Source organism: Amphiprion ocellaris, chromosome 4, assembly GCF_022539595.1.
Source record: "Amphiprion ocellaris isolate individual 3 ecotype Okinawa chromosome 4, ASM2253959v1, whole genome shotgun sequence".
Lineage (NCBI taxonomy): Eukaryota > Metazoa > Chordata > Actinopteri > Pomacentridae > Amphiprion > Amphiprion ocellaris.
The window spans coordinates 35,239,259-35,258,172 of record NC_072769.1 but is presented as its reverse complement, the minus strand read 5'-3'; the positions used below and the strand labels follow the sequence as shown (position 1 = coordinate 35,258,172).

The 18,914-nt window shown below is 39.2% G+C and overlaps 1 protein-coding gene across 7 annotated transcripts in view; it reads right to left on the bottom strand.

Annotated features, from left to right (window-relative positions):
- sh3pxd2aa (SH3 and PX domains 2Aa) overlaps positions 1–18,914 on the bottom strand; it is a 141,952-nt gene that overhangs the window by 66,744 nt on the left and 56,294 nt on the right. For all 7 annotated transcript variants that reach the window (XM_035958058.2, XM_023292082.3, XM_023292083.3 and 4 more), the window contains exon 6: positions 15–40. In XM_035958058.2, the coding sequence (XP_035813951.1) occupies positions 15–40 (26 nt within the window). The remainder of the gene's footprint in view (positions 1–14; positions 41–18,914) is intronic.

Here is an 18,914-nt window from a genome sequence, read left to right as displayed (position 1 = left end):
AACAGGTGACTTACCCGACTTGCGCTTGGATCCATAGTCCCTGAAGGAGAAGCAACACAAGAGGGACATAGTTAGTGGCAGCTCGACCCACAACAAGTCACCGCATGTGGACTGAACCTCAAACACCAGCACTCATGCAACAGCACATGCACGCAATCGGCTTTAGCGCACTGACAAACGCTACAGAGGGGGGAAAGAGACGGAGAGGGAGGGATGACTTTGGCCGGCTGCCCGAAACTCCCTGCAACAGACACAAATCAGTCATGTGACTGTGAAGCAGCACCACCATCCTCTTCCTCCCTCCTCCCTCCGTCCTGCCGGGGAAGAAGGCGACCTCTCCCCACATTTAAAAGCAGGAGGATCCCTTTAAGATGCCTAATGGATTCTAATGGGATTATGCTGAGCTATAGATCGGAGGGGGGGATGTGTAATTTTGCTGTGCTGAGCTTCTGTCCTTGTCAATAGTGACTTCCCGATAGACAAAGGCAAAAAAAAAAAAAAAAAAGTGCTATTTATAGACAAACAGACCTTCCTCCTGTTCCTGAATCAAAACCTAACCTCAGATTTCGCCACATCATCGCTGCTGCAGCACAGAAACAAATCAGACCCAGGCAGAAATAAAAGCATGACGCTGCAGCCTAGAATCCAATGAAAACTTCGCCTTCTTTCCTTTTGAAATAAGCTCCATGTTGGCAGTAACATCAGGGATGCAGACGATGAAGAGGTTTGTGGATGTTTGCAACTGATCGCCTGATAACACTCTAAAGTGCTTGTAAAGTTTTTGAGTTGTGATTGTTCCCTAAAGATTTGGGATCTACTGTGGGGCCCAAAAATACTGCAAATACGCCACATTTTGGATTTATAGTGAATATTTATTTGACCAAGAGGTTTCTTCTGGCTGAAAATGACAGAAACAACTAAAAAAAAGAGAGTCAGACATTGTGTAAAAGATGAATTTTGTGTTTTTGTACATTTTTAGAATCAATTCCTGGTCTAAATATACTCAATAATCAATATCAAAGCTTTTATTTGCAGCCACATCAATCAAACATCTTGTGTCTACATGTGTCCACTGGGTTTTAGTTCCTCCAGCTGTTCAAGGTTGAAGTTTCCTCTTCATCACTCTGGTCTTCAGTTCTACAGATTCTCGATGGGATTCACCTCCAATGTCTTCATATCTGTTCATCATTTCTTCACCACTTTGTATGTTTCAGATCGTTGCCTTGTTGGAAGTTTTTCTGCATGCTGTGATGTTTTCCTCATTTTTTTTCCTCATGATGCTTTTGTTTTTGTTTTGATGAGGCTTAAATGCTCCTCCAAATCATCACATTCCCTCCGCCATGTTTGACCTTGAGGATAGCGTCCAAACAACTCCATTTTTATCTCATCCAACCAAAGAACTGAGGAGCAGAAGCTTCCTTCTTTGTCCAGATGAGTTTTTGGAGAAGTGAGTTCCTCCAGTGTTGTTCAGTGTCTGACTGAGATGTTTCTACCAGAACTGCTCACATTCATCAGGGCACTCTTGGTGCTGATCCCTCTTTTGGCTTCCTACCACGTTTTCAGCATAGAACTCCTTGGATGTTTTGATTCTCCTTTGCATTGTGGACGCTAGACCATCCAAAACACTTGGATATGACTATATAGCCTTTCTAGGTCTTGCGAGGAGCAACAAGGCACAACTGGAGCTCTTTAGTTATATATATATGGCTCGCAACTGATTAGAGAACCACTGCATCATCAGTTCTAAGTTTATAGTGCACCAGAACACTCTAGAACATGGCTGAAATGAACAGAACCATTTGGTACAGTATAGAAGCTCCATTTTCTCTAAAATCTGTCACAATTTCAGGTGATATAAATAATTTAAAAGAGAGAAATAGCTCAAATTCGTCATGAGCACCAATAACACGTTCTATTTCCGTCTTTTGTTACTGGTTTGTATCATTTCCAGCCAGAACAAATGTACTGGTGAAACAAAAATTGTTAAATACGCCTATTGTGACAATTCAAAGACATACAGGCATAGATTTCAGAGGGTAAAACAAGGAATAGATTCCCTTTGATATTAAGAAATTGTGCAATGGGTCTTAATAAAAACATCTGGAAAAAATGCCACAATGTTTACTCAAAGATACAACAACTGACTGTGCAAAAAGTGTTGACTATGAGCAGTAAAAAGGTCCAAAAGGTGTAAAAAGGTGCCACATATACATTTAAAGAAGGCGGCACAAAAAGACAGACGATGCTTAAAAGTGTGTTGAATCAGCAGGGATCATATTAAAGGTGAAAAGCTGATCTTACAGTACAAAAATTTGAAATGTGATATAAAATATTTCATTAATTGATATTATATCATAAACTGTCACCTGGTGCTGGAATTTAGTGTTTTCCTTCAGATAAATAAACACATTTCCACCTTAAATTCATGCAGAAATGGTGCAAATTTGGAGCAACATATAAATAGCTCAAATTTGTCATTAGCACTCTATCAACAATCTACATTGTATTACCATCTTTTCTAACTCGTTTGTGTCACTTTCAGCCAAAGGAAATGTGTTGATGAAACAAAAAATCACTATAAATAAAAATTTGTCACGTTTTCAGGTGATACGAAGAATTTAGAACATAGAGTGTAGCTCACATTCATCGTTAGCACCTGTAACACCTTGTTTTACTTGTGACTTCTGTGACTTGTTTGTGTCATTTCGAGCCAGAACAGATGTGTTAATGACACAAAGATTTACTATATATCAAATTTTGGCATGGGTATGAATAACTTAGCTGCAAGAATGTCCTTGATTTGGTCCCTGTGAAGCAGCTTGTTGCATTAATGAGGGATCTTGTCAGGTATGAAGCAGAGCAGGGAGATTACACTGCAGCGGTTGGTCAAGGTGATGCCCTCGAACTGCAGGAGGTTAATGAACACCTCTTCTCAGCTCTTGCTGGGACCAAATGCTGCTAATAAAGAGGCAACAGGACAGATGCAGCAGCAGCATCAGCATCATCATCATCAGCAGCAGCAGCAGCGACGTCTGGTCTGAGACACAGCAGCTCTTTAGTGTGACCGTCCCTTCATCCCCTGTGATCTGATGTATCTGTCTCTTTGTGACCGGCCTCGCCAGATGAATGAAGCCTTTATACCGACCTCTCCCCCAAGAATATGCTTCATTGTCACCAAAGTGGGACACAGAGAGACGGGACTCGACCTCCTCGCCTCATCCGTCCATCTCGAGCCACGCTGGACACGCGACCTCTGATTTACAAGGAACTGATATAACTTCAGGCGAAGAGCAGCAGCTTACAAAAACCGCAAACAGTCTGGCTGCATCTCAGTGGAAACTATTCTGCGGACAGACCGAGGCTCAGAGCAGCAGGATATCTGCCAGGATATTTGCCCTTTTCACTCTCGGCTTGCTGCAGTGGCATTAAGGCCACTGATATCCAGGGTGGGAGGGAACGATTTACATTTCCACTGAATGTTAGCTGCTGTTCTCACATTTCCATTTGCTAAGAATTTTCTGTTATCCACCTTTAATTTGATGCTAGCTCAAGTCAAGAGATTAGGCAAACGAACTTCTAAAAATTGACTTTAATTTGGTTTCGAAATCTTAGTTTTGCATCACAAATCAGGTTCTACTGTAAACAAACAGGTTTTCTTCTCCAAGTTAAACCAATCAACCAATCAAGGGGCAAATTTTGTGGTAAGAACATGCACAAAGCTCCAGGTCACTCTAAAATGCCCTAAAAAGTTCCTGCAGTGGAAAACAGTTGAAAGATTTGACACATTTTTGCAGCAGCTAACACTATTTGTTTCTTTATAAATCTGGATGCCTGTCAGATTTACCAACAACGAGTGTCCAGATTTCCAATAAGGAAATAAATGAGTTCATATTTCATTAATTTTTCACTCTTACATTGCATTTGTGATGCTGAATCTGGTATAAATAAAGACAAAACTCTCCTGAAATTATACATATACATGCCAAAATAGCCAGTGTGACCCAGTGTGTAAAAGCACTGCCCTTCCACACATCGTTTTCTATGCATGCCGGATCCCTGCTGGGGTAATTGAACAAGCTAACAGTAAACGATCTACACGCAGTGACAATACAATAGGTGCAAGTGTGGGACCTGGAAATGTCTGGTTGTAACTTATCAGGAGGTGAGGACGGGGGCCAACGGACGAGGTTTGTCTGCTGGAAAACAGCAGCAGCATGAAAAGCACTTTTCTGTAGCAGGTCCCAGGGAGCCTGTCAAGCTATTCATGCTGTTCATGGTCAGAAAGGCAAACACAACCTCCATAAACAAGTTCCAATCAGGGGAAAAAGCAGAGGCGTAAGCGGTTTCTGCTCCAACTGTACATGTCAGATCACCGAGCCGCCGAGCGAAGGCCTGAACTGTGTTTGATTGTTTGGGGTTAGCTGATCCTGATAAATGATCAGATGCTGAGGATGCAGCTGTTGAAGCCTTTTGTTAATCCCGACAAACAGAGCGGCTGCTGCTTGGATCAACTCTGTGTGTTTTTACTGCTGTCGTGAAAAGCAGGTCAAACTGAAGGTTAGCTCGTGTCGTGTGTGGGAGGTTGTTGTGCATTCAAGAGCCTTGCACACTAAAAGCAACACATCATGCACATATTAGCAGCTAATTACAATAACAGCCAATTAGTGCTGATATTAACCCCATTTTGAGCAGCAAAACTAAGCAGCATAGACGTTTGGCTTGTTAGCCAACTGTTAACATTACATTAGGACATGCCAATGGGAGAGCAGCTGACTATTTCTGGCTTTATTTTCAGAGGTATGGGCTTTTGGAGGCATCTGTAAAGCATTAGGCCACAAAGGAGGGGCAGAATCCAGAGAGGAAGAAAAGGGAGAACAGAAACTGAGGGTCCAGAGTCGAAGCAGCGACCCGAGTCCCCGAGGCTGAAATCAAACTCTTCCCTGGAGGGCCGAGCAGAAAGCTCCGGCTGCCAGCTCTGCTCCTGGAAGTATGAGGAGGAGGAAGCGAGGGGTGAAAGGTGACGTGTAGAAAACACACGGCGAGGACGGTGTTTTATGTGGCGACGTGTAACCTCAAGGCCATTTGTTTTTGCAGGCAGTGAAGACACGGTATGTTTTTGCAGAACAGACTTTGTTTTCCTTCGTCTTTGGGACAGATCACTGCACGCACAGATGCGAAAGTGAATTATTCATGCAGAAACATGCACAATTAAAAATAGATGTCATTGTGACGGGGGCAGCGTTTTAATGACATCCAGGCTAAAGTTTGCACTAAGCGACTAAACGGCATCTTTCTGCACAGACTCCTGTATATCCTGCACAAAAACACTAACATGTGGCCCAGTCACACACTCACACACATGTTTCGTCACACTTTTCATCACATACTGACATTTGGTCACAGTTTATTCACGGAGCACAGTTCCATGAAGCAGAAGCACTTCAGCGAACATCTTATCAGTTCCACAGGTCCGAGTTCTCGACACTGATTGTCAAACCGAAGCAGATGTGAGTTTGGGTCCGTGTGGATCGAAGGTCAGCTGACTGCTCGACTGCTGGTCGAAGGATTTTCAGCTGTTTGCTCCTGAATGAGCAGCAAAGTCCCACAATTGTACACTTGAAAATGAGACAATTAATGTGTTTTGGTGTCTGACATCGCATCCCTTGACTCGTATGAACAAAACAGCTGAACACGATTATGTCGGTTTTTAAGGGGTGAAAAAATGTGGCTGTTTAATCATATTAAAGTAAATCACTAGCTCTGATTAAACAGTAAATTCTGCTCAGTTTCTGTCTCCACACAAAGAAGTAAGTGCTTATTTTTCTTTAACCAAACTGTTTTTCAATAGAGGCATAAGATTAATGTTATGTTTTACCCTAAATCTTCAAAAATAAATGTAAAAATCTTACAATGGCATTCAATATACAAAGTCACCTGGTTAATTTAAATATTAAGACACTATAATATCATAAATCATACAAATTTACCTGATAAATGCAATTATTATATCAATATTGACCAACTTTATTATTTACATTATAAATTTACCGGAAAAAAAAATCTTATATTAAGACACAACGGTTTTAATTATGATACAAATTTACCAGACTAATTTAAATATTCAGGTTAAGATTCTACAATTTAGCTTTTGTACAAATTTATCAGATGCAAGAAAATATTAAGTTTGGGACCCTACAATAATACAAGTAATATTTATTTACCTGATTTATTTAAATATTAATGTTAAAACCAGCTATATTATTTATATTACAAATTTACCTGAATCATTTAAATATTAAATTTAGAGCCTACAGTATTATTTAAAAAAATGAAAAATAATACAATCACACAAATTTATGTCACTAATATACAATGTATATTTTATATATTACCTTATAATATTGTATGTTATATAATTGATCGGACTAATTTAAATATTAAGATTAAGACCTCCACAGTATTATACATTATACAATTTTCTTTTAAATTAAAGGCTAATAACCTGCAATATCATCTATTACATGATTTACCTGACATATTTAAATATTAAGGTTAAGATCTGATAATATCAATTATTAAACACATTTGCCTAATTTAAATATTATTGTAAAAAAAATTAGAATATTACAAATAATACACATTTGCCAGACAGATGTCAATATTAACACCCTACAGTAATATATATTATGCTAATTTTATATGAATAATTTCAAATATAAGATCACCGTATTGTGATCTTATGTATTACATGAATTACCTGACAAATTTAATATTAAGTTTAATATCTTGTAATATAATTTATTGAGCAGATTTGCCTGATTTAAATATTAACGTAAACCCCACAATATTACAAGAAAAAATTAACTTCCTAATTTAAATAACAAAACCTGTATAATCTAGTTATTATTATTATATTATTTTATAATATTCTTTTAGAATATTGTAATTATAGTTACATTTACTAAACAGATTTGCTTTACAAATGTATATAATATTGAAGTTGATAATAATTATATATAGTAAAACTAAAGTATGTAAGTACGTAATTTATGTGTAATATTATACATGGAAAACCAAATGTAGATGCCCTCTGAATAAGCCCTTGTTGTCCTCATATGATTGATGTGCTGAGAAAGGAGGGGAAACTTGACTTTGCAAAGAATTTTGTTGCAAAAAATCCCCCCCAAAACAAAACATCTTCTTGAACTAAACAAATCTTAACTATCTAACATTGTAGCTTTATGCTAAAAATAATTACACTTATAGTTCCCAGTAGTTCAGAGCAGCATTGTGTGCTAAAGAGAGTAAAATAACCATTTCTACATTCGTTACTGGAATAAATCTGTAAAAGAAGCTGAAAAAGTGGAGCAGGGCGGCCGGGGATTTACTAATTAGAACTATGTGAGCGTGTCGCCAGATAAAGAGCTAATCAATTTGTTTACACGTATTAGCATAATGGATGGAACGTAACGACTCTCAGTGGCGTCCTGCTGGGCAACACCAGTAAATAAACACATCTCCAGATTATAGCCTGAGCCCCTCTCCCTCTCCTCAACCCTGGACCTCCCCCAGCGCCTCACCTTCCCACCCACAGACCCAGACACACCGACTCTAAACCCCTCAGGAGCCCCCAGTGCCCCTCCATCGGCCTCCGTCTCTGAGGCCACGACAGGACGGAGACCCGGCGTGAGAATTAATGCTCCAGACGGAGTTCACAACATCAATTAACCTCAACCTCAGAAACACAGCAGAGTCGTGTGAAGAGCCGCCACAGAAACAGTAGCAACGTAAACATTTCTTTCTATGGCACAAATCCCTCCACTGCACCTTTATCGGTCAATAATTAAGATTACAGCAGAGCGGTATAAAGCACAAACAGCTCCTGATGATTATTTACATTGTTGATTAACCTCCTCATTATTTCATTGATATAAACACACATCACAGTTTCTCAGAGTCCAAATGATGCCTTCAAATGTCTTAATTTGGACAGTCAACTAAACCAAAAGATATTCAGTTTACCGTCAGACATGTCAAAGAAAAGCAGCAAATCCTCACATTAACCCTCGTGTCGTCCTGCGGGTCAAATTGACCTGTTTTAAAGTTTGAAAATGCAGTGAAAAAAAAAATATTTTCACAGTGAAATTTCTGATGTCCACATTTTCAACATTTTTGGGACATTTTTTGGTGGGGAAAAAAAGACATGTTAAAAATGTTTCTTAAGAACATTCACAAAAAAAGCGAATTTTGCTGGATTTTGGTTGATTTTTTTGTGAATGTTCTTAAAGAAAGTAGAAGTTTTACTGATATATATGTAATCATTTTAGATATTTTTAGCATTTTTTTGGACGATTTTTACTAATTTTTTGAAAATATTTGCAAGAATTTTCATGCTAAATTTGGGGGATTTTTTTAAAATAAAACTTTTACGGAATTACTTTAATTTTCTTCCTGAAGCTTTTACTAATTTTCAGAAATTTGGGGAATTTTTTTTAATTTCTGGATTTTTTTCAGACAAGGAAACAATATTTTTTGGTGCCCGTAAATGCAGACAACAGGAGGGTTAAAGAATCTGGAATCTTTGGCTTTTTGTGCAGAAAAATGACTAAAATCTAGTTGAGGACACCCTGTATTCATGTCACATTTTTTGCATTTCTGCAGCGCTTTTTTCATCTGAAACCCTTAATTTTAGCTCGTGTCTCTCTAAAAAGCCCCTCCTGAGCAGCCTAGTCTGCTCTGATTGGTCAGCTGGACTGATAAAAGCCAGGTAAGTCTGATTATTAAGCCCATATCTGTAAGTATAGGGATGTAGCTCTAGGAGAAATACCTCTAGTTTGCAGACATTTTACAAGCACAAAAATGCAAAACTATAACACATGAAGGAACTCCAAAAAGGATCACATGAGCTCTTTAACTTAAACCAGACTTTACCTGGTTAAATAATAAAAAATAAAAAAACAACAACAACAGGTGTGTCTCCTGTGAATATTAGTGAAAAAGTTACTCTGCTTAATTCCTCCCCTCTTTACTCTGTTACACAAACACATTATCACCCACTTATTCCTGATTAACACCAAATCTGTCACCAGAGGTAAACCCCGCCACTCTACAAATCCCCTGTCCAGAGCCCCAAACCCGACCAATTGCACGACTTCACCTCTTATCCCGCTAATAATCTGATAATCTTGCAGCATCTCTCTCCTCCAGGCACGAGCCAAGGTCAGAGCCTATTGTTATTCATGTGGAGGTTTGTGAGGGGGCATGATGAATGACGATAACATCACCAGAGTCTGACGCTACGGTGGCCTGTGGAGGGCAGCGGCCGATACTTTCATCATGGCTCAAATGCGGTATGCGCATATTAATAGAGAAATCTGTCCGTGTTATGGTGTGCTGAGGACAGATGATTCCATTTAGGCTGATAGTTATATGATTACCAACCGTGGACCCGGACAGATAAAACAAATCACTGCCCACGTCCCCATGCAAATCGACTCGATAAATGAATGCAAGATGTGGGAAAAGTGGCATCGAGAGAGGAGGGGAATACGATGTCTCACGAAAAGGGAAAAGAGAGGAGAAGGAGGCGAGAAATTCAATGCAGTGGAAATATATCTGAGACAGGAAGAGCAGGAGGCCAAAATGGGCATAAATACTGAAAGAAAGACAGAAGAAAGGCAGAGAGAGACTCTGGAATGTGTCCAGACAGAGGAGGCATTTGTAGATGGAGGGAAGCCCTGGAGGTTAGAGAGGAGACGCCACACTGGAAACAGCAGCTGAGGGGGAACTGATCAACATCTGTTTGTGTTGTGAAGTACGCCACCATGTGGAGAGATTTCAGAGAGGACAATAATAACTGGGCTTTCTTCTGGTTCTTAGACTCTTTCTGCTTGTTCTCCATTGAAGTACAGCTGCACAGTTGTAAAATAGATCCTTAAACAACACTCACATGTTTCTATGTGCATCGGAAGCAGATTTTGTTTCTGTAATTGTTCCACAGAGGAAAAAATCCAAACTGTAAAATAACATATATAAAGTGTGTAATATTCTGGCTGACTAAAAGACTGTAAAAACTGATAAAAAACAATCATTTCATAAAAATATAGAAGTTTTACATCATTAAAGTGCTTTTTCTAGAGTAATTTTACATGAAATCATGTATATTTTGAGGGGCTGTTAATTGTTTTACACATGAATTTTCTGTTTTTCTACATATAGAAGAATCTGTGCAAAATCTGTATTTTTTCTATACAAAATGATTTTTTAAAACAGGTTTAACTGCATTTTTTAACAAGAGAATTAATTTACATGTTAACAAAAACATGTTCTGTATTTTTACAAATGGTAATTCATTGTTTTACAAAGTTTGTCTGTAAAGTTTGCTTTATTTGCTGTATTTGAATATAAATATTTTAATTATAATCGATTTATTTTACAGATATTTGCCATTATTTTAAAAAATTCTATGTATATTAATAAAAACAGGGAATAATTTTTAAACATTTATTTTACAAAAAAAGTGAGAAAAGTATTAATTTAAATTTTGATGGAAAAAGAAAGAAAAAACCCAGACCAAAACTGTACATAATGCACACAAGTTTTGGAGTTTTTACAGTATTTACGCTACAGTATTCCACAGTTTTTTAACATACCGTTTCTGACACCGTTGCTGCCAGACTTTCTTTGTTTTTTATGGATTTTATTTTTACAGTGTACATATAGAATAAGCCTCTGCAATGTTGAGGTTTTTCACATTCAGATAAATCCGTGGTCATATCTGATTTTGTCCATATCGGGCAATCTGTACAATCTCAGTTTGTTTTTGTTTTCCACTACATTTCTGCAGTACCTCCTTAGCTGCTGTAGCACTACAAGCTTCCCCGCTGTGGCATCAATAAAGGATCGTCTCATCTGGTTGTGTTTGGTGCTACAAAGCCCCAGCGACAAACTCTTTTGCAGACACATCGGAAAGCAAACAAAAAGCGCAGCTAAATTTAAAATGCATTAAACATGACAGCTGCTGGACTTCAAAAAGCAGCGAGTGATTGCAGGAGAGTGACATCAGCTGAGCTGCAGTTCTTCTGCCTGCAGACAGGAGGCGCTCACACGCAGAAGAAACTGCTTCTGAAGGAGTTCCTGGGCTCTTTTTCGGGGCTTTGATTGATGGCATTGATTCCTGCTCTGCACTTCCAGGCATGTGGCTCCTTTTTCTAATCAGATCATAGTCAGAAAATTCAATCTTACGCAGCAGAGTAGGAGCACAGTGGCGGCTGTCAGGGCATGATGAGGTTTTATGGAGGTGGGGGATAAAAAAAAATAAGACGTAAAGGCGGCACTGAGGTCAGATCGGACACCTCGCTTTAACCGAAACGCCAATATATCACATCAGAAATCAGCGGCCTTTCACTCCCCATCCCCCCTGTTTCTGACCTCCTCACCTCCCAGAGGGGGAGGAATCCCATCCCTCTTTCCTTCCCCGCCTCTCTCCTTCTTCATTTTCCAGGAAGTGATAAAGTGTACACATTTCATCACCCTGGTAGCTACAGCTGTCACTGCCCTGCTCTATTCATCACACTCACGTACAGTCTGGCCCTCCCAAAGCTATTACTGTAGCAGAGCCCCGACCTGACAACACCCAGTGAGTAAGGGTGTGAGTCAGACGTCGCATCTCGGTGAATGAGTGCATCCATGTAAGGTGACGGTGTGAGAAAAAATAGAGCTGAGAGCAGTAAAACGGAGACATGCCGAAAATAACCCGACGAAGACAAACCAGCTCAGCCCGACAGAAACTACCCTCCCGCCGCTGCTGCATCTCTTTGGGAACAAACATTTGGAAAGCATGAAGCGGTCAGATCGATAAACGCTCACACATGTCCGGACAACACTTAGAGCTTTTAACCTCGTCGATGCTGAGTGATCCTAATAGAGAAGTAGCTTAGCCATTAGGGCTGAGTGAGTCTGAAGGAGGTGGGAGGCTGGGAGGAGAGGGAGGGATGCTTCATAAGTCCTGCACAATGGGAAGAACAGGACGAGGGAGGATGGGAGGATAAACTGAAGAAGCCGGTGACACCTTTCAACAACCTAGACAGATTATTGTGGCCGTCAGTTGGCATTTTTCCGATTATCGTATCGGTAAATTCTCGACCGATTATTGATGAATTAAATGCACTACTTCAGGTGTGATGCAGCCTCCTCTCTCTGTCTGTCGTCACTCTGTGATCTGAGAAATGTCTCTCAAGCAGAAACTAAACAAGCAAGACAAGCTGTTGAAAGTAGCTACTCTCACAATGGCTATGCTAACAGCTAGCGGCTAAGTTAGAAGGCAGCCACAGATTATCCTGAAACAGAGTCTGGATAACTATAATGGACAATGCTTTAAGATATTAGTGGGCAATAAAAACATTAGAACGGTGACATTAAAAAAATAATGAAGAAAACAGCAGACAGAATTGCAGGAGACAAACTGATCACTGTCAGTCGATCCCACATAAACAGAGGAGAGCGTCCTAATTTAGTCACTTCTATTTCTATTTTATATATTCAGTTATATTCACCCTTATTAATGAAGAAGCCTAGTTATGAGTGATAGCTATCACATGCTGTAAAAACATTACATTTAACATTGTAGTGACTAGAGGAGGGCACTTCCATGTAGGCAAGCAGAGATTATTGTGGGAATTTATCCAGTAAAGGGGCTCCATGACAAAGACTTATATGAAGTCTACTGACTTCAGGCCAGCAAACAGGTGTTAAATCAAACTAGGATAAAGTAGGACGTAGTTTAAATGTTGTTGTGGTATATTTAATGGCTGTTTTTACATTTTAAATAGTTTCCCCGAGTCAGTCATCAGCAGTGTGATTAATCAATAATCAGTCCCTCAAGGATTTCGTGGGCGTTTGTCGAGACTGTTGTGGCCGAAAATGTCTGAATTCGCGGCAGCTTTTCTATAAAATTGTGACGTAAGTTGCGATGTTTTGAGCTTATTTGTTGCAATGAAACTGCAGGAGACAGTGACAATCCTGAGCTTCAGCTGGAGTTTTTAGTCTGATTATCAGCTTTCGGCGCATTCTGCTTTCAGGCACCGCAGCTCAAAGTTGATGAGAATTTGTTGTCATTCGCTTTCTTTCTAATTAGCACTGGGTAGCAAATGATGTCGACTCATCAAAACGATGCCCCATTATGCGGAGTAAGAGGCGAGGAGATAAATACGTACTGTTCAGAATATTCAGAGATTATCAGCAGCTCCTGGCAGCCTGTCAGACATTTCCAAAAGATAACAAGCAGCTAGAACGTCTGCAGAGTTGTTGGACAGTTATCTGGATAAAGACAGAATGAAGCTCCTGCAGTGTGTTAAAATGTGTATTTACAGGAGGTAGAAGAGCTACATCTAAAAAAAAAAAGAAAAATTACGAATTATGAATTTAATACAGAAACAATTACTATAATTACCTGTGAGTTAACTAGAGAGACAGTCTCCTCTGGTGTCATATTTTGTTTCAGCTCCCTGGTGAGTGATTCATATTCTTGCAACCTTTCAATTTTAACGTTTCAGTTTGTTTACACCAGTATTTCGTTAGGACAAAAACACTTAAGTAAAGCAATTATGAAGGCAGGTATTTGTTGAAAGACACCTCTGGACACACATGAAAGCCAATTTTTACTAGGACAAAAAAAAGGCACAAAGTTTGTTTATTTTTACTTTAGCTTTTCAAATGATTTACTGATATTTGTTTTGTTGGATTATACATAACAAAAAAAAAACTCAGTCAAAAATTTGTTTTTTTTTCCATTTTAGGAAGCATTGATCAGAATTTTATGGTAACTTTACTATCGTTGCTACACTAAAAAGATCTTATCATGTTAAATTACATGGGGGGGGGGATTTTTGATGAAATATGTAGAATAAAGTGGCATTGATGAAATTCTGTCATGTTGAGCTTAGATTTGGATCATCTGCTTGACTGAATGGCACATCACAGACGATTAGTCCAAGGACTGCTGGAAAAGTCTGGAAATTCTTTTGTTTTTACAGCTTCTGGCTGATGAATGGTGTCATCTCATTTTTTTTTTAAAGAGTACATGCCTTTCAAGGTTTAGAAGGTTATTATTTTTTTCTTCGATTTTGATCTGTTATGTAGAAAATAGAAAACAACAATAAAAAAACCTTGAATGATAAAAATGCGTCTAAATCTGTTTACACACTCGTACATGATGGATGAAAATCAGCCTCCAGCAGTTCATCTTTCCCAGGCTTCAGATCACTTTTCTGCCTCCACAACTCGAACACTCAACAATCACTTTAAATCATGTCATTCCTCAACACCCCCTCCCCGCTTTTCCAATTACTTATTTTCATTTAGCAGATGCATTGTGGGTAGGGAATGAATGGAATCCATTCAATTTAGCCGTGAAACAAGTCGAGTCCTCTGGATCATGATGTCTAACTAACCAGTAACTGAGCAGAGCGTTTTGTTTTTTTGTATTTTCTTCTGTTATGAAGTCAGAGTCAGAGCCGGCAGCGATGCAGAGAAGCCAGAAGAGGTCGAAGCTCCATCTGATCTGAATCTGACCAGAGAGCAGCGTCACCTCAGGCTCAGCTCTCCACATCTGCACCGTCTCTGGCTTTAAACTTGTAATATGTACATAAGAGCTTGAGTGTTTTCTCTGACAGAAAACATCTTTTTATGTGTGAATCTGACCCCAGTTTGTGCGTTTTCACTGTATAAACTCACTTGTGTCGGTTGGTAGCTGGTTTCCATCGGCATGTGGTCACATCTTAGCATCTCTTTCAGTTATTTCCCCTTTTTGACTGGAACTGTGCGTATCCAGTCAGCAGGAAATGTTCCTTCAACATTTTTCTAACATTATCTACAAGTTATAAAACTGTTTCACTGGTATTTTTAATTTCAAATAATGTTCCTATGAGGTTCAAAGTTAACTAAGACATAAAGTGCAACATTCAGTGGATGTTTGAAGGACATTGTCAGATTATTTAAGGAAGAACGTTCTCAAACCAACATTCAAAAAATGTTTTCCAGGTGTTATTGAGGTCTCAGATAATTTCATAAAATATTGTAGGAACGTGATACACAAACAAAGGTGGAACATTTTGAGGGTGTTTGGAAGATGTTGTTGAGGTAACACTTAATAAAACGTTCCCAAAATGTTCCACAGTGTTGCATGATAACAAAGGAAAGACGTTCTCAAGGCAACATTCAGTAAGCGTTATCAGAAATAGGGGACAATGTTATCACTAAACATTTTTACAGCATGTTTAGAGAACCAACCTTTGAGAAGAACATTCTTGGTATTAAAAGAGGAAAGTTACTGCTGAAACTACTACTACTAGAATACTAGAACAAAAAAATCTAGCTGGGTGATTTTAGTTTAAAAAAAAAAAAAAAAAAAAAAACAGAACAATTAAAACAGATGCAGATTTTTAAAATATTCGTGGAGCACAACAACTTATCTGTCTGTTCACATTGAAATTAAACGGTTATTTGGAGAAAACCTGAGATATTGGAAAAAAGCCCTATAGATAAACTGTATGAAAAGAAAAGGTCATATTTTGGGTTTCTATGCTGCTGGAATTTCAGTCCCGCCCTAATGAAAACCCTAGAAAACCCTAAGTAACTTACAATTTTACATCCTTTTATTGTCTTGCTGTTGACCTGCGTTTATTATTACACATTTTCGTGTAGATCTTGGTGTGGAGACCAGGTTGTTTAACACCAGATGACGTGATTATTTTCCTCTCTTGCTCTCCTTGTTTGTCTGTTTAGGTAACTTCTATGTAATATTTTGTACATCTCAGCACCAAAAGCTGTGATTCGTCAGGCTACAACTTACCGTATGACATATTTTTCCACATTTTCCTGCTTAACTCCAGAGCTAAAGACCCATTTCAAGGTTATATTTCATTGTAAAAACTAAAGAAAAGATCATGACTTTTGGAATTTGTGGAGAAAATGTAGTCTATTGTTGTGGGAAAATCTAATCAATGGTTTTCTTTCTCTGAATTGTGGCTTTGATCAAGGATCGATCTTTGTACAGATGTTTTTCAATCTCTACATGCTTCCTTTGAGTCCTCTATCATTGTTAACTCGACCTATCCTTGACTGCATTTGTCTACAGTGAACCGACAACACAACACCTACAGTGAACCCTCTATGCAACACAACTCCCATGTAGGCATCAGTTCAGTATCAGTGGATGTAAATGAAGTATTTAAACTGAGCCTGGGCACCGCTGAGCGTCACAGATGGAGGTTAACAGACTGTGTGCGATGAGGGCAGCGTTTACACACATTATTGATGCTCCACATGTATGGCTTCATCTCCCTCTTCTCCTGACAACGAGATTAATGCGATTTCTTTATGCACCAAAATGCTCTGACAGAGATAGAGAGTGGGGAGAGAGAGAGAGAGAGAGAGAGAGGGAGTGATGTTTGAGAGAAAAAAATGGATTGAAAGAGAAGATAAAGGGCAGGAGCCAAAGAAAGACAAGTGAAAAAGACAAATGAGAAGGCAGGTAACACGGGAAGCTGTGTGGATGGTGTGAGAGAACGAAAGCTGTTGATCAAAGAGTGATTGCGTTGGCGGCTGTGTTCGTAACCTTGAGCTGTCTCGTCAATTAAACGTACTTGAATTCATGAGGGCGAGTTAGAAGCAAAGAATTAGAGGAGGAGGAAGAAGAAAATGGGGGGAGAGATGCTCTGTAGCTGGAAAACTCTGCAGACAGAGGTCACTATAAGAGGAGCAGAAGAGAAATACTGAGAAAAGTAATTAAAATACACACATACAAAAAAAAAAAAAAAAAAAAAAGGAAAAGACAGCCTGGATGTAGCTGCAGCGCCTCGGGTGCAGCTGTCTCTCTGCATACAGGAACACATTACAAATGAATAGTACGATGCTGGCATTTGAGGTTTGGAGAGGAGAGTGTTCTCTAATTAAAAACTACCCAAAGGGGCTATCTCCCTGCTATGAAACAAGTCGTTCTCCTCCTCCCAATCTCGCATCCATCAACTCCTCTCTCCCCACCGCCCGGCCTGGTAGGAGGCTTTAACAGTGAGAAAGAGCTGATTTGGGAATAGAAGTGAGAACAGACAGTGAGGTAATGAGCTTAGCCACTGTACAATCATGCAGTATTTTCAGGGTTTTTTTGTGGGAGGGGTTGAAAAGATGCAGAAATGCAGAAGAAAATGCATGAGATCTGAGTGTATCGGCAACATCTGTGCAACATTATCACTCAGCACACATGATTTACTTCGCCGTCAGCATCGTGTTGTGCAACGTAATTAGCGGCAACAAGTTTACACACTGTCTGCATGCATGTGTGCGTCTGCACGGACTAATCCAGGTTGGAGGCCAAAGTAAACAAGCTGCCATTACTGCTGTGGCATCTCACTTGTAAACCTGTGCAATAAAGCAGTGGTGTAGATAAAGAATACAATCTCCTATAAACTAGGAATGTCCAGATCAAGTTTTTTTGTCCACGATTCAATCTAAGTCATTTAATATTGAGTATCTGCTCAATAATATTATATTCAGTGACAAACTGATTCTGTTTTCCTAGATAATACACAATTTAACTACATTAAAATCAATTAAATCAATCTGATGCATGTTTGACAAGTGAGTAGTTCTGCAATGCGTTAAATTATTTTGCACCTAAGCTTTCATTAATGTCACGTACGTGGTCAGGAAGTTTGTTGTAAAGCTCCAGTAGGATGCTGTCTGAAATGTAGCGTTAGAGTGTAGGGTGTACTGTGGCTCCACAAGCTCCAAAAATCAGAGAAAACCTGTTTCCTCTACATGCATGTACTGTAGCAACTAGACGAGGCATCACTCAGACTACTGGCAGTTCATGTTAGCAAGCAGAGGGCATTGAGGGGGTTTAGCTAGCAACAGGCACCATGACAAAGACTTATGTGATGCTTAATGACCTCCGGCCAGAACACATATGTTTAATACAAACTGGAATTGACTTGGACAGTGTTCTTATATCTCAGGGACATATGGAACAGAGCTGACTTTTTAGCCAAATCATGTTTCTGTTGACTGAAACAGCAATGTTACCTAGCAACAGACACCATGACAAAGATTTCTCTGATGTGTACGGACCTCTGACAACCAAGACAAAGTTTCCACGTCCTAATGGCGTATGTGGCAGAGCTGCCTTTGCACTGCAAATCATGTCTATTTGAATGACTACAACAGCAAAAGGAGAAATATCCAATGTGCTCAACTTGTGTTATCAATTAATATATTTTTGATCAATAATGCTCCTGGTTATTGATTAAGAAAACTATTCAGAATTAGCTTCTGCTAGCACCATCAGGTGGAGCCTCTTACTGTTTAATACTGTAGAGACAAGAGCTAGAAAACTACAGACAGTTCATGTTGGCATTATGGAGGTTTAGCTAGAAAAGGGCACCAAACAAAGACTTCTGTGATGTGTAAGGACCTCTGACCAGATCTCAAGTGTTTAAAACAAGCTGGCATCAACGAAGACAGAGTTCCTACATCCCAATTTGTGTAGTGTCTAATTAAACGAATAAAACTGCAACAGAAGAAATGTCCACTGTGCTCAATTTGTGTTATCAATTAATTTATTTTTGATTAATTATGCTGCTGAATTCTAGCATCCTGTTATACCAGCTTCTTACTGTAGCGACCAGAGGAGGCGGTCGCTCGGGATACAAGTCGGTTCATGGCAAGCAGAGAGCATTGTGGGGGGTTTGGCTAGCAAAGGGCACCAAGACAAAAACTTTTTTGATGCTTAATGACCTCTGGCCAGAACCCATGCGTTTAATAATTAGATTGGTACAGGTCAATTTAAAAATGATTCTGATATGTGTGACCATGTCGGAACCTCCCTAATGCTGGCCACACCTGCTCCTTCCCTTGATGTT